The sequence below is a fragment of the Limanda limanda genome, chromosome 20, assembly GCF_963576545.1.
Source record: "Limanda limanda chromosome 20, fLimLim1.1, whole genome shotgun sequence".
NCBI classification, from domain to species: domain Eukaryota; kingdom Metazoa; phylum Chordata; class Actinopteri; order Pleuronectiformes; family Pleuronectidae; genus Limanda; species Limanda limanda.
In genome coordinates, this window is record NC_083655.1 from 1,090,821 (window position 1) to 1,107,048 (window position 16,228).

Consider the following 16,228-nt stretch of genomic DNA (forward strand, 5'->3'; position numbering starts at 1 on the left):
TTTGTTGTACTTGTATTACAGGAAATTACAAACTTGAATCTGACCTTTTTATTTTCTCATTGTGAGACGGGACGTTTTACAACATTTTCAGGGATTATTTCATGGATCTTGATAAAAATCCTGTTGAGTAATTATGATATTTATGACAAAATTTGTTTTGAAGACTGAACCAGACAGAACTCTAGAACCAGACTGAACCAGATGCTAATGTCGAGCTAATCTCGCGATAAGCACATGGAACCATCGACACGACATGGAACACGGCACACAGCGCTGGGGACGTGTTTCGCCGGCGGACCAACTGTTTCCGGTCGGTGTGTTTAAAGCGGAAGTGAGTGTCGGACACTGAGTGAGAGCTGCCGCTGGTTCCTAAAGATGAAGTTTCTTCCCAAACTGCTGCTGCTCGCGCTGTTAGCCTTCCCGGCTGCGCTGCTCACCAGAGGTAACAGAACCCGAACCCTATAGCTAACCCTAATCTGAACCCTAAAGCTAACCCCAACCCGAACCCTCCGCTGGAGACAGGAAGCTGGTAGCTAGCTGACGTGCTAGCGCTAGTAGCTAGCTCAGTGAACCCGGACTCATTAGATCTACCTCTCTGTAACCGTGTGTGACACGTGGCGCTTCCTCTGACTCGGTGCTAGTTTGTGGTCGAAGTGAAGTGAAGTGAGTTCTGTACCGTGAATGTCTGTGGATGGAGCCGAGTGTTAGCTGCTAGCTGCTAGCCCCAGGGCCGCACTTTGTCCGCCTGCTAACACTGACGTGTCCTTACTGAAGCTAACATGCTAACTGTCTCCGGGCTCTTCCAGGAAGAGGCTTCACTCCCCCGGTGACCTCACTTTACATCGACGGGACTAAGAACCTTTAATAAACTGAGACTTGTCTGTTTTTTGTTGATTCAGCAGAAACACCAGTCTCATTTTAAATGTAGCTTCATGCTAACAGCCTTCATGCTAACAGCCTTCTGGTTGGACGCGTCACGGACAGTCTGGATCCGTTTCCTCATTGTGATTATTATTATTATAATAATATAATATAGAGAATGTGGTCACGTGGCTGAAGATAATCTGCAGCTTCTCTTTAAAGTCGAGACTTTGATATTCTGTCAGTTTCTCTCTCACAGGCTGTAACGGGACAAACTACATGCCATCATTTATTGTCTCTTACTGTATATATTGTTTGATTTATGTAAAGTGCACCAACCACACCATGGCAATTTCCAATATAATTGTCAAAAAAAAGAATTCTGATTCTGATGTTCTACGTGACATGAGCTAACCTGCGTTTTCACTATTGTTCCAAACCTCATTCTGTGTAAAATCCACATGTGGAACTTTAAACAAGTACTTTTTTATTAAAGTCTTATTCTGAAGGAATTCATATTTCATCTCTTCAGAATGATTTTTCTGATTGTTGCGTGTTGGTCTCGGCTCCAAGTTACGATTTTCCAAATTGTACGAAATATAGTTTATATATAGTTTACAACAACGCTCCTCCAGCAGCTGTAATCAGAACTGATCACGTGTTTGCGTGTTTCAAATCTACATTCAAAGAGATATCTGAATCTGATCTTCTGTCACATGATGAGACTGAAGCCAGCGACTCCAAACGACCACGATGACTTTAAACAACTTCTAATCGCTTCAGCAGAAGATCGCAAACATGGTTTTAGTTCAAGAACTCCGGGGCTTCAGGCTGGATGAGCACAAGGTGCGATGTCTGGAAACGATGGCGTAGACGATCACGACTGCTGATTAGGACTTTCCTGATTGGTCCGGCTCCGGTCACATGACCTCTCTCCAGTAGAGAAACCTCCAGCCTCAGCTCCCAGAAACGAACACAAACATGGAGAATCAGTTAGTGACCCTGTGTGGTTGCTAACTGATGTTCACACTGACACGTGCATGTGAGAGGTCGTGTGATGTCAGTTTTCATGCGTGTTAGAATGAACGTTGATTCAAACTGAGACAGAAGTCGTGTTGGTGTGAAACCTTCGCCTGTCGGATGCAGGCTGATTGGTGCAGTCGGTTTGGAGAACTTCTCCTCTCCTGCTCGGAGGTTCTGGTTTTGCTGGTGAACCAGAGACCTTCAGACTTTTGTACCTGTTGTTTCTGATGTGGTTAAAAAATCCGTGAAAAGCTCTTGACCCAATTCCCTGAGAGTAACATGTTGTTGTGATGTCAGGGCCGGTGGCGAGCGCTCAGGATCTGACTGAAGATGAGGAGGCCGAGGCCGTGGAGGAAGATGTGGTGGACGATGTGACGGCTGAGGATGAGGACGATGAGGCGGAGGTGGAAGATGATGAGAACGTCGAGCTGGTGAGTGAACGCTGCATCAAAATATCACAAAGAAAACACGTGGACAGAATGTTATTCACACAAAGATGATGGAGGATTTAAAATGTTCTACAGTGACATGTTTATATATTATATTACCTATTGTATAGTCAAATACTTATATTCATATTCATACCTCTACTATATATCATATATTATATCATACTCTGTATATTCTTTGTATACATAAGTCTATATACACGTATTTATACATGTGTACATGTTATAATTACTATTATTATATCACTGTTACTATTATTATTATATATACTGTTGCTGACATTATTACTATATACTGCTTTTATATTGGTATAATTACTATCATATATAAATATATATTATGTTATATTATATACTATATATACTGTACTATTCTTATATACTGTCTAACAATAACATTACCATCATATCATCAGTACTATTACCATCATCTTGCCACTGCACCTTATCTACCTATTTATCTTGTGTTTCTGTTTTTATTCTTTCTACCTCAATATTTTTTATTTTATTCTATTGTATTTTATTTTATTGTATTCAAATATACCGGCTGCTATGACGACTTAATTTCCCTTCGGGGATGAATAAAGTTATCTATCTATCTATCTATCTATCTATCTATCTATCTATCTATCTATCTATCTATCTATCTATCTATCTATCTATCTATCTATCTATCTATCTATCTATCTATCTTATAATCTAAAATGTCAACATGTGGACTCATCTGTTGATTAAGAAACTAATCATTAAATACATTTTTGCACAAGCTTTGATTCAACTTGAAGTTATGAATTAATACTCAGGGAAACTAAACCTGCTGATTGTGTGTCTGTGTGTGTCTGTTTGTGTGTAGACGGAAGAGAAGGAAGAGGAAGAGGAGGAAGCGCTGGCTGGAGAGGTGAAGGCTTCCCCCCACGCTGACACCACCATCCTCTTCGTCAAAGGAGATGGTACAGAACTCATTTCTCTCATTCATAACTTCCACATCTGCTCCGAGGCTGCACCGCTGTGAAACCTCTGATCCGTGTCCTGGTTTCTCTCCAGACTTCCCAGCCAACGACATCGTGAAGTTCCTGCTCGGCTTCAGCAACAAGGGAGCCGAGGAGTTCGTGGTGGAGTCGCTGGACGCTTCCTTCCGTTACCCACAGGTAGGAAACAGGCTCCTCCTCCCGCTGCTTGGCTCCACCCACCACTGGTCCCTGGTCTCAGTCTAACAGTCTAACCTGGTTCTGCTTGTCCCGCTCAGGATTACCAGTTCTACATCCAGAACTTCACGGCTCTGCAGCTGGGCACCGTGGTGCCGGCCAGCAAGCAGGCCACGTTCGAGTACTCCTTCATCCCGGCTGAGCCAATGGGGGGGCGGCCCTTCGGACTCGTCATCAACCTCAACTACAAGGACGCCAGCGTAAGGATCTCTCCAGGCTCTTCAACCACGTTTAACCTTCTGACCTCTGACCTTTGTTTCTTCCTCCATCTCTTCTCCTCCCACTCTCCATGTTGATCCTCTCTTGTCCTGATTTCCCTTCTCTTCGTTCTTTCTCTTCCGCTCTGCAGGGAAACATCTTCCAGGACGCAGTGTTCAACCAGACGGTGACGATCACTGAGCGAGAGGACGGGCTGGACGGAGAGACGTACGTGGTTGTCCTGCTCGTCTCTGTCATTTCTGTAATGTCTCTGCTCTGGTGACACCTAGTGGCCGGAGGCGTCATGTGAACGTGATATCTCAGAAACGCCTTGAAGGAGTTTCTTTAAATTCAGTTCTGGATGAACTAGATTATATTTAGAGGTCAAAGGTCACAGTGACCTCATGAGTATGTGATTGAACCTGCCCTGTTTCGTACTGACCCTCTTGTCTCCTTCATGTTCAGGATCTTCATGTACGTCTTCCTGTCGGGCCTCGGGCTGCTGGTCATCGTCGGCCTTCACCAGCTGATGGAGTCTCGAAAGGTAAACATCACGTTTATCATCTCTGGGGGGGGAGTCGTTAAGTCTTTCTTGTTTAACTTTCCTCGACATCTCTAAAGATAAAACACCTGCATGTTCGTTCATTAACAGAGGAAATGAGCCAGAAGAAGAGTTATTCATTTAAAAGCTCAGTTTCAGATTAACCAACCAATCATGTGCATGTAGAAGTCAAATCTCTTGATGAAGTGAAAGTGATTTCAAATTTATTTTATTTTATTTGCCTTTATTTAACCAGGTCGGGCCCATTGAGATACAATGACCTCTTTTCCAAGGGAAGCCAAGACAGCAGCATACAAAAAATTTCAACTGTCACAAGACACACAGAAATCACATAACACAGATAAAACACATTTGAAAATAGAAACAAGATAAGGCAACAGGACTAAAGCTCCGGATTCACACCAGAACAAGAACAAGTGCGGTATGAAGCCGCTCCAATTTCTCTCACACGAGTCTTCAAAGTTTCAAGGTTTATGAGCTGCTTTAACTTTAGAGTTTTTTGCAGTGCATTCCAAGCAGCAGGTGCAGCGAACTTAAAATAAATAATAACAAGAAGTGTTAAAGATGGACATTACACTCTGTTGTCATGACAACAGGGAAACCTTGAGTTTGTCATATTTGAAGAAACCCTGAAGTAACGTGTCTGGCTTCTGTGTGTGTGTCTGTGTGTGTGTCTGTGTGTGTGTCTGTGTGTGTGTCTGTGTGTGTGTCTGTGTGTGTGTCTGTGTGTGTGTCTGTGTGTGTGTCTGTGTGTGTGTTTGTGTGTGCAGAGGAGGCGTCCAGCTGCCAAGGTGGAGATGGGAACCTCGAGCCACAGCGACGTGGATCTGAGCTGGATCCCTCAGGAAACCCTCAACCAGATCAGTACGTTCACTTCACTCATTCAAACCTTTTTAAATCAACAACTGGTTCAGTGATTTAATCTTTGATCCCGAGTGAAGACAAACCGCTGAATGAGATCAGGTGAATTAACCTGAATACTGCTGGAGTCCAAACCTTCTCCATGTCCTTCGGTGTTTCCTCTCTGGGTCGGCTGACGTCTCTGTTGTCTTCCTGCTTCACCTGTTTCTCCGTGACCTTTAACCTTTCTCTCTCTCTCTCCTTCTTCCTCGCTGTCACGCTTCCCTGCGTCTTCAGTGCAGAGTCGCAGAGGTGAGGTCTGCTTCATGTCGTGTGTCTGGACTCTGAACCTTCTAGTCTTATTTTAATGTTTCTTCTCGATGGGCTGGGCTCTAGTTCTAGCTCCTGAACAATCAAAGCACTGTGTCATAATTAAATATTTAACCATGTTTGGTCAAATGAAGTGTGGTCACATGGAGAAATTTTATTAATACCAGCACAAGATCTACATTTCGGTTTTTGAATCTTAATCCAGGAGCCTGTATGAAAACTGAAACCTTGTTTTCCTCTTAATTCATCAGTTAAAACCAACTTTCTCTCTTTATGAGCAAAACTTATTCTATTAATAATAATGATTAAGATTTTATACGAGATTAAAGTGGAGCTTCGGCTGCACCAATAAATCTCTTTACTTAACCACAATTCTCTTTTTGGACTAAACTGTCTAGAACACAGACTGTAACGTCATCTGTGTCGCCCCCTGGTGGCCGGCTGCAGTGTAGCTCATAAACCCCTCCTCCTCCATGTTAGTAGAGGAAACTTCTTTAATGTGGCGTAGGTGTTAATCTGCATGTAGAAAAGGAAGTGATCATGTGATCATAGGCTCAGGATGAAGTTTGTCTTCTGGTCAGAAACCATCTCTCTCTCTCTCTCTTCTCCCTCTCTCTCTCTCTCTCTCTCTCTCCTCACAGACAAAGCGTCTCCGAGACGATCTCCTCGCAAAAGGAACCAGAAACGCTCGGCCGGCTCGGACGAGTGACGGGCGCCCGTCACCACGGCGACAACACTCCACCCGCCCCTCTGAGGGAGGGGGGGGGGGGGGGGCTGCGAGCGCCACATCAAGCGCACTCTGTCGCTCCACTGAGAAACTTTGACCAGGGCCGAGCTCAGCGCTGGCTCTACGTTCAGCCTGAGAACTGCTGAGCACACACACACACACACACACACACACACACTGCACTGCCCTGTTTGTTTAAGTTGTGTTGCTGAAGCCGTCACACAACGGTTTGTTGTGTTTCTGAGACACGACAACGTTTCTCTCTGACGGGTCAATAACTGCTGATGTCATCATTGTTCTTTCTGTTTGTTTTTTTTAACTGTTCGGTTTGGTTCATTGGGCTGAAAAGAATCAAAGGATCAAAGGATCCAAACGAAACGAATCTGTTTAATCTACGTCCGTTTTCTAGAAGAAATAATGAATCGTCAGCTTTTTGAAGTGTTGATGGAAAACAACTCTTTTCTACGTTCTGTAGAAATGAAAATGAACGGACGCTGTGATTAGCAGATTCGTTCCTGAGTCGATTCACTCCGGTGTGCGATGGAGACAACATGACGACTTTTCTTTTGTGGTTTGTTTCTATTTTTCGGTGTCGTTTTTGCGTTAGAATCCATCTTTTTGTTTTTGTGGCGAGTGTCCGCTCTGCTCCATCTCCTCCATCCCTCCATCCATCCCTCGTTCCTCTGCTTGTGTCACTCCTCCGATCCGGAGAGAAGGTTCACTCGGCGCCTGACGCTTGCGCTCTAAACCAGCGCCGCTGACACTCTGAAACACAAGCAGGTCCAGATCCTCCTGTGAGGCAACAACAGGGACGGGTTTGGATTTGGAGACGAAACTTAAAAAACGATTCAAACTAAGAAAATGTCAAAGTGAACATAGAAGAAGTTTGAAAGATCAACTCGTGAAATGAAGTCAAACATTTTCCATTGAATCATGAGAACCCTGAAGCACTGGTGCAAACACTGATGGACGCTGACGCAAAATGATCGAGCTAATTTATTTGAGTGACAGATTGGGCTTAACTGGGAAGGTGGGTTTCTGCACTGTATTTCTGTTTTACCACTAGGGGGCGTCTCGGGCTCTGCAGCGTTTGAATGTCGGTCGACTGTGAAGCTTCTGGAGTCGTTGACCTCAGTTTGGATTGAAACTCGTGATTCGAGCGGGAACAAGCTGCTGAGGTCGGACGTTCACGAGCTTCTACTTTTATTTGCTTTTAAACGTGCAGGAGAATAAACGATGATTTGCTGTAGATCTGCTGCGTCCGTGTGTTTTTAATTCTCCTTAAGTTCTGTCTCAATATTTACTGATAAACAAATTAAAATAGATGCAAATGGAGTCAAAGTTAAATTTAGACGTTACATCAGAAAATTAGTTACTTTTCATAACAATACATTTCAATAGAACATGACTCAGTGTAACTCACAGGTTCAATAAGCTGCAGTGAATCACACGCTCACTAATATCAGTCCACTGGAAACTGGATTCTTCTTTTCATCACGATCCATGAAATGTTCTGAGGAATCAGAGTCAGGGAGGTGAAGGTGTCCCATCTCTCTTGTAGGGCCTGTCTTCTCCAGCAGGAGGCAGTGTTACTCCAGGTTTTAAAGCTCATTTCGTTCCTCATGTCTCCTCTCTCCTTCCTCCTCCTCTCCTCTCTCCTTCCTCCTCTCCGCTCTCCTTCCTCCTCTTCGCCTCTCCTCTCTCATTCCTCCTCTTCCCCTCTCTTCTTGCTCCTCTTTTCCTTCCTCCTCTTCCCTTCTCTTGCAGTGCCTGTTTTCTCCAGCAGGAGGCAGTAAGACTGCAGACTGATTTTTTTTAAAACTAATTTCCTTGTCTCCTCTCTCCCTCTTCTCCTTCTTCCTTCGTCCTCTTCCCCTCTCTCCTTTCTCATGTCTCCTCTTCCCCTCTCTCCTTCCTCCTCTTCTCCTCTTCCCCTCTCTCCTTCCTCATGTCTCCTCTTCCCCTCTCTCCTTCCTCATGTCTCCTCTCTCCTCTCTCCTTCCTCCTCTTCCCCTCTCTACTTCCTCATGTCTCCTCTTCCCCTCCCCTTCCCCCTCTTCTCCTCCCTCCTCTTCTCCTCCCTCCTCTTCCCCTCTCCTTCCTCCTCTTCCCCTCTCTACTTCCTCCTCTTCCCCTCTCTACTTCCTCATGTCTCCTCTTCCCCTCCCCTTCCCCCTCTTCTCCTCCCTCCTCTTCCCCTCTCCTTCCTCCTCTTCTCCTCCCTCCTCACCTCTCTCCTTGCTCCTCTTTTCCTTCCTCCTCTTCCCTTCTCTTGCAGTGCCTGTTTTCTCCAGCAGGAGGCAGTAAGACTGCTGACTGATTTTTTAAAACTAATTTCCTTGTCTCCTCTCTCCTTCCTCTTCTCCTTCTTCCTTCCTCCTCTTCCGCTCTCTCCTGTCCTGTCTCATGTCTCCTCTTCCCTTCTATACTTCCTCCTACTCTCCTCTCTCCTTCCTCCTCTTCCCCTCTCTCCTTCCTCATGTCTCCTCTCTCCTTCCTCCTCTTCCCCTCTCTCCTTCCTCATGTCTCCTCTTCCCCTCTCTCCTTCCTCCTCTCCTCTCTCCTTCCTCCTCTTCCCCTCTCTCCTTCCTCATGTCTCCTCTTCCCCTCTCTCCTTCCTCCTCTCCTCTCTCCTTCCTCCTCTTCTCCTCTCTCCTTCCTGTTACCCTCTCTCCTTCCTCATGTCTCCCCTCTCCTTCCTCCTCTTCCCCTCTCTTCTTGCTCTTTTCCTTCCTCCTCTTCCCCTCTCTTGCAGTGCCTGTTTTCTCCAGCAGGAGGCAGTAAGACTGCAGACTGATTTTTTAAAACTAATTTCCTTGTCTCCTCTTCCCCTCTCTCCTTCCTCATGTCTCCTCTCTCTCATTCCTTCTCTCCTCACCTCTCTCCTTCCTCCTCTTCCCCTCTCTCCTTCCTCCTCTTCCTCTCTCTCCTTCCTCATGTCTCCTCTTCCCCTCTCTTCTTCCTCATGTCTCCTCTTCCCGTCTCTCCTTCCTCCTCTCCTCTCTCCTTCCTCCTCTTCCTCCTCTCTCCTTCCTCCTCTCCTCTCTCCTTCCTCCTCTTCCTCCTCTCTCCTTCCTCCTCTCCTCTCTCCTTCCTCCTCTTCCTCCTCTCTCCTTCTTCCTCTCCTCTCTCCCCTCTCCTTCCTCCTCTTCCCCTCTCTCCTTCCTCATGTCTCCTCTACCCCTCTCTCCTTCCTCTTCCCCTCTCTCCTCTCTTCTTGCTCCTCTCTCCTTCCTCCTCTTCCCCTCTCTCCTTCCTCATGTCTCCTCTTCCCCTCTCTCCTTCCTCCTCTCCTCTATCCTTCCTCCGCTCCCCTCTCTCCTTCCTCCTCCTCCTCCTCCTCTCCGCTCTAATTCCTCCTCTTCCCATCTCTCCTCTCCTCTGTCCTTCCTCAAGTCTCATGTTCCCCTCTCTCCTTCCTCCTCTTCCTCTCCTTCCTCATGTCTCCTCTTCCCGTCTCTCCTTCCTCCTCTCCTCTTCCCCTCTCTTCTTCCTTATGTCTCCTCTTCCCGTCTCTCCTCTCTTCTTCCTCCTCTTCCTCCTCTCTCCTTCCTCCTCTCCTCTCTCCCCTCTCCTTCTTCCTCTTCCCCCTCTTCCCCTCTCTCCTTCCTCATGTCTCCTCTACCCCTCTCTCCTTCCTCTTCCCCTCTCTCCTTCCTCCTCCCCTCCCTCCTTCCTCCTCCTCTCCCCTCCTCCTCTTCCCCTCTCTCCTTCCTCCTCTTCCCCTCTCTCCTTCCTCCTCTACCCCTCTCTCCTTCCTCTTCCCCTCTCTCCTCTCTTCTTGCTCCTCTCTCCTTCCTCTTCTCCTCTCTCCTTCCTCCTCTTCCCCTCTCTCCTTCCTCATGTCTCCTCTTCCCCTCTCTCCTTCCTCCTCTCCTCTCTCCTTCCTCCGCTCCCCTCTCTCCTTCCTCCTCCTCTCCTTCCTCCTCCTCTCCGCTCTCCTTCCTCCTCTTCCCATCTCTCCTCTCCTCTGTCCTTCCTCAAGTCTCATGTTCCCCTCACACCTTCCTCCTCTCCTCTTTCCTTCCTCCTCTCCTCTATCCTTCCTCTTTTTCCTTCTCTTCCTCTCCTTCCTCACGTCTCCTCTTCCCCTCTCTCTTGCAGTGCCTATTTTCTCCAGCAGGAGGCAGTATGACTCCAGACTGATTTTAAAGAGAACGTCTTCTCTTCCCCTCTCTCCTTCTCTCTCCTTCCTCTCCTCTCTCCTTCCTCTTCTCCTCTCTTGCTCTAATATTCAGTTTTTTTGAAGACATAAATTTATATGTAGACACAGAAACTTCAAAATAAAACCAACACTGTAGCTTCAGTATTAAATTTGTTCTGGTTTATTACATGAGGCTTTTTTTCTTTTATATACAGAGACATGAATTTGCAAAATACTAAAGTATTTCAACTCAAAGTACTAAAAAGTGTGTATATATATATATTTAAATTATTGTCTCTAAAACACGGGGGGGGGGGTCACTGAGGCACAGCTTCGCCTCCGTTACACCGAGGTTTCACTGAGGTCGGAGGAAAACCTCGTAACTTTCTCACTTATTGATATTTTCATGTGGAAACAAGTGTAATGTACAGTTATTGAATTTGTTCAGGCCACTAATGTAAAAGAATCTCCCACTTCCTGTCTGTCTTCTTTATGTTCCTGACTCTTTCAAAGTAAGATCTCTGACGTGGATCCACTCACATTAACACTGCTCGTATAAACAAACCTCTCACCTCCAAAACTTGATTTGACCTTTTCCACCTTGTCGTGTTAGTGATGAATTCTCTGTCGCCTCCGATACAAACATCTTCTAAAATTTGGCAGAAATAATCAGGAAGGGAAATATTCAGCCTCTGGTCTCCTCCTCTCTGAATAAAGGCAACAATCTGGAGATATGAGGTTTCTATGGAACTGATATGAAGCCGGAGACCCGGTGGAACCACTTTGAGATTCGGTGTGAAACCAGCTGCGGTGTAAACGGGGCGACGGTGGTTGAAGCAGTGAGACGACGCCGGGAAAAACCAAATCCACGAAATGACTCGGTTCTGTAAAGAAGATGCAGCTTCACCCGCTGCCTGGTTACACAAGTGTTGTATTGCATTTCACACAGTCAAGAGTAACAACAGTAACAACAATGAACAATGACACCACTTCCTGTGCATGTCCTCCGTGTTGGTACCTCAGAGTTTGTCCTTTTGTTCTGAAGGCGACACTCGGGCCACCGACCCGCTCAGCGCCGGCTTGACTTCCTGTTTCCCGCCCGGACTCAGAACCCGGTTCAGTTTGCTGCTGTGACGCGACACAGTCGATGTGCAGCTGAAGTGTTTGTGCTCAGTGAAACAAAAAGGTCCAGATTCACCGAAGTTCAACACAAAACCGTCGTCGGATGTTAAATGTCGAGCAGCGATGAACCGTTCGTTCCAAACCAGGAAGTGATCCATCAGAGAATCAGAATCAGAGAATCAGAGAAACAGAATCAGAGAATCAGAGAATCGGAGAATCAGAATCAGAGAATCAGAGAATCAGAGAATCAGAGAATCAGAATCAGAGAATCAGAGAATCAGAGAATCAGAATCAGAGAATCAGAGAATCAGAATCAGAGAATTAGAGAATCAAAGAATCAGAATCAGAGAATCAGAATCAGAGAATCAGAATCAGAATCAGAATCAGAATCAGAATCAGAGAATCAGAATCAGAATCAGAATCAGAGAATCAGAGAATCAGAGAATCAGAATCAGAGAATCAGAGAATCAGAGAACTGTCCAACCAGACGTTCGATTCCGGGGTTTTCATTCTCGCTGCTGTGGAAACATTGTGACGTTTGAATTATTACACAAATCATAGACTCTTGTGCCACTTCAGAAAAGGCAGCACAATGCTATTGAATGAAATGTCTCATATTGAAGCTGAGGAGGTCAATTTATTTTCCTGAACGATGCAGATTTGCATCTTGACTTTATGAACCAGCCCAGTTTTCAGATTTGGTCGTTTTGAAAGTTTTCCTGCAGAATTTCGTGAATCTGAACCTTTCTGTCGTTTCCTTTAATCGTGTCATCGGCCAATCGGCTCTCGGTGCTGAGCCTCAGCGGTGACAGGGGGGGGGGGTGGGGGGGGGGGGGTGAGAGACCGTGGACCTCGCTCATTATCAAAAACACTTAATCAGTCAATCAGCCAGTCAGTCAAAGTGAGAGCATGGCTTGGAGTGTTGATGTGTAGCAGGCACACTCTGGGTCTATTGCTACTGAAACAGCCCTTCAGCACAACTGCAACCTGGAAGCAGTGTCTTATTTACCTACATGGTTTATTATTCTCAATAGAATCTAGTAGAAACAGAGTCCAGACCAGTAAAACTCTTCTTTTTTTGTATTTTTCCTTTTTCATATTAGTCTAATAAAGCGTTTAGTAAAGATCGCCCGGGTAACCAGGACGACGGAGAGAGAGAGAGAGAGAGAGAGAGAGGTGGTTGGTAATATTGATATCGACCAAACAAACGCACACTTTGACACTTGAATACAAACTTCCTCTGCTCCTCGTCAGTGTGTTGGTCTGTGGATCCTCAGCAACACACTCGCTGCTGCTTCAGGGAACAAGTCTCTTCAAACCCTTCAGGTGTTTTTGTGCATTTCAGCTGTTTTCCTCGGTTCAGACACAGATTCAAACAGTGAGAAAAAGCTTCTGTGAAGTCGAGCTCTAAGAATTCTCTTGAGAGGAATCAAACCGTTATTGCTTTACGCGGTTTGGTCTTTTTTGTTTCTCTGTGCAAAATAGATAAAGAGTCGTGTTGCTCCGCCTCCGCTGGTCAGGGCGGAGCCTCCATGGAATCTGAATCTGAGATCAGACAAAGCAATCGACCAGAAATCATCCAATGAATAAATAAATAAATAAATAAATATACATAAATAAAGCTGTGATCTGATTTGAAGAGTTTCTTTTCAATCTCGAGATTTTTTTTAGAGGGAAATCGATCGATTGTAAGAGAATATATTTATTTTCTATCTTTTGAACTTTGCACCAGAAAATGAACTTTGGTCAAATTGTTCCAAACCGTCAGTTTCAATTCTCTAAGAATCACTGCATCAGAAATGATTACTTTGATTTCAAATGAAACTCTTCATATCATTTAGTGAAAACAGGAAGTGAAGAAGCTTTGGGCATCGTGGCGTCAGTGTCCTGGGAACAAGCGGCTAAGTTCAGTTTACAGCGTGAATCTGGTTAAATAAATATGTTTTTCATTGTAGAACAATAATAAGAACAAAAAGGATGAAACCCTCTCGTCTCTCACTTCCTCCAGTTTGTCGGATTTGATCTGTTTTACGTTGCTTTTGTTAAAGTTGCAGAAATCAACAGCTTCATCAATTCAGAGATGAATCATCTCAAATGTTCTTCAGCGATAAACGAGTCTGAGAAATAAGAGCCGAACCGAGTCTCTGCTGCCACCTGGTGTTCAACGTGGGTATTAATCCAGGACACTGATCGTAGCTCAAACACGATGATGATGAAAACTAAACGTGGCTGAGATCGTGACGCTCGGTGATTGTCGCTCTCTGGTCGCGGTCGTTCCACAATCCAATGTGGGCGGAGCCAAACTCGGACCGGACGGAGAGTTGACGGGTGATTTGTCGTGAGTAGTGACGTCACCGCTGCTAACGACTCGTGATCGATTCACAAAGTCCGACACTTTTCTCTGATGTTTGAACTTTAACATATTTTCTGACTTTATGTTGTTTGTTTCTTTTCTTCGCTTTTAACTGGATGAAATATTTTTCCTACTTGAAGTAAACAACATGTAGCCGCAGATTGACGCCTTCAGATTATTAAAATATGAAAGTCGTTCAATTGTTCAAAACAAATTCATAATTTGATGAGAAGTCAGAAATTGATAACAATTGAGTCATTATGTTATGAGAATAAGTTATACTTTTAAGAGATTTAAGTCGTAGTATTTCTAAGACTAAAGCTGTAATTCTATGTATTTTTCTACGAGGACAAATCACCCGTTGGTCACGGAGCCGAGGACGACGCCCCCCTCCCCCCCCACTCGGTACAATCCCAGCTGGAAGAGTCCGCGACTAAATCTCATTGTGCACTCTCAGATTTTTGGTGTTATCGCAACAGTTTACAGAAGAGAATAATAAAATGTGTGCGTTAAAGTGAAGATAAAAAATAAAACTGATGAAGTTGCTTCTCAGGCTCTTGAGATGTTTCTCCTTCTCTTCTCTCGTCTGTTACAACGTCGTAGCTCAGTCGCTCTTTCGTCGCTAGCGCCCTCCGGAGTCAAAAGAGGGAGACTGCGTATTTTTTTCTTCAACTTACTCTAAAAATATAAAAAATAGTAATAATCGTACCGCTATTAAAAGACTGGTGACATCAACAAAGTTATACTTTTACTACCAAAACATTTTTAAAATCACGTTCAGTGTTTCCCGCCCTCTCTCGAGTGGCGTCCGTCAGAACGCCGCTGACCGCTAGCTCACCGCTCGGCTAACTCCGAGCACATTGATCATCTGTGGGAAGGCACAACCCCCCCAGGCCAATAAATGATGGATACATCTGTGATATAGTTGCTCTGACCCCTGTAGCTGAGGTCAAAGGTCAGTCAATGTCCTGAAAACACGAGAGACCCAAAAGGTCAAAGGGATCCAGAGGAGTTTCTTCTTCTTCTGTCTCTGCAGTTTGTTTGTTTCCCTGTGAAGAAACTCGCTGTCGAGTCCAGGAACCTTCGGACAGGAAGTCACATTAAAGGTAGTAAATGTTCCAGGTCGTTTCCTGTCCCTCGGCGCCTCCTGAGGCTCCTCCCTCCTCGCTCCCCTGCGGCGCCTCCCCAGCGTTCCCCAGCGGTCGTACATTCAGCAGAAAACAGAACAACGAGAGAATCCTTGTCTGTTAAATGCTTCGCGTCCTCGGCTCCAGCTACGGAACCGGTTCCTGCCGCTGGTCGGGGTCGAGCACCGAGGACGACTGTTCGCTGGGTTCACTTCCTGCGGCGTCAACAACAACAACAACCATTCCTGTGTTGACAACAAGCGGGTGGAAGACCTCGGAGGTGGCTCGCGTCACGCTGTCGTACGACGGCGGAGAGGAGGTGGAGGAGATGTTCTCCGAGTGTTCCACCCCCAGCAGACTGGAGCCGTAGTTCTCCCTCATCATGGCGGCGATCAGTCCTTCCTTCTCAGGTGCGTCTTCCCCAAACATTCCCTCGCCACCGTCGTCACAGACGACGCCTGCATGTCGCGGCGTCGTGATCTGACGATACAAGTAGGAGGCGGCCTTCATCTGCCGCCTCACCAGGTGTCTGCGGTAGCACCTCTGGATCACTGTGGCCGAGACGTCCTCCTGCTTCCGCCTCAGAGTGGTGGTGATTGGCTCGTAGGAGATCTTGGACGGGTTGGCCATCATGAACTTCTCCTCCATCTGCTGCTTGAGGGCGTCCATCTCGCCCGACTCGCCCAGGACGCGCTTGGTGAAGGCGAACAGGATGTCCAGGCAGTGGATCTTGTCCCCGCTGACCATGGGCAGGTCCATGGAGATCAGCTTGATCTTGTTGGGTTTGCTGATGCGCAGCGGCTCCGACAGCGAGTCGGCGAAGTCGGACAGTTTGGCGTACTCGATGAACTGCGTCGCCTCCGAGTCGAACTTCTCCCAAACCTCGTAGAACATCTCGAAGTCGTCCTCGCTCAGCGGCTCCGTGCTCTCCTCCGTGGCCACGCTGAAGTTCTCCAGGATGATGGCGATGTACATGTTGACCACGATGAGGAAGGAGATGATGATGTACGTGACGAAGAAGGTGATGCCCACCGACGGGTTCCCGCAGTTGCCCTTCACCGTGGTGCCCGTGTGGCGGAGCTGGGCGTTGCACTCCTCGGGGGAGTTGTTGAGGATGGGGCTGAGCAGACTGTCCCACCCGGCCGAGGTGGTGATCTGGAACAAGCAGATCATGCTGTTCCCAAACGTCTCGAAGTTAAACATGTCGTCGATTCCCGACTGACGCTTCACGTAGGCGAAGTTGGCCATGCCGAAGATGGCGTAGATGAACATGACCAGGAAGAGGAG

At 46.3% G+C, this 16,228-nt stretch overlaps 2 protein-coding genes across 2 annotated transcripts in view; one reads left to right on the forward strand and one right to left on the reverse strand.

Moving 5' to 3' along the window:
* Window positions 1-300: 300 nt before the first annotated feature.
* On the forward strand, window positions 301-7,446 carry ssr1 (signal sequence receptor, alpha). The gene is made up of 9 exons (XM_061093505.1): window positions 301-442; window positions 2,182-2,315; window positions 3,187-3,283; window positions 3,378-3,481; window positions 3,580-3,738; window positions 3,888-3,964; window positions 4,202-4,280; window positions 5,069-5,162; window positions 6,110-7,446. The coding sequence occupies exons 1-9, from the start codon at window positions 376-378 to the stop codon at window positions 6,175-6,177; spliced, it is 879 nt and encodes a 292-aa protein (XP_060949488.1). The 5' UTR covers window positions 301-375; the 3' UTR covers window positions 6,178-7,446.
* Window positions 7,447-8,082: 636 nt separating this feature from the next.
* Window positions 8,083-16,228, reverse strand: part of LOC133026593 (sodium channel protein type 4 subunit alpha-like) — an 87,796-nt gene continuing 79,650 nt past the window's right edge. Inside the window, exons 31-32 of the mRNA XM_061093479.1 lie at window positions 15,215-16,228; window positions 8,083-8,133 (exon numbers count right to left, since the gene is read on the reverse strand). The exon at window positions 15,215-16,228 is cut by the window's right edge and continues 173 nt beyond it. Coding sequence (XP_060949462.1) covers window positions 8,083-8,133; window positions 15,215-16,228 — 1,065 coding nt within the window. The remainder of the gene's footprint in view (window positions 8,134-15,214) is intronic.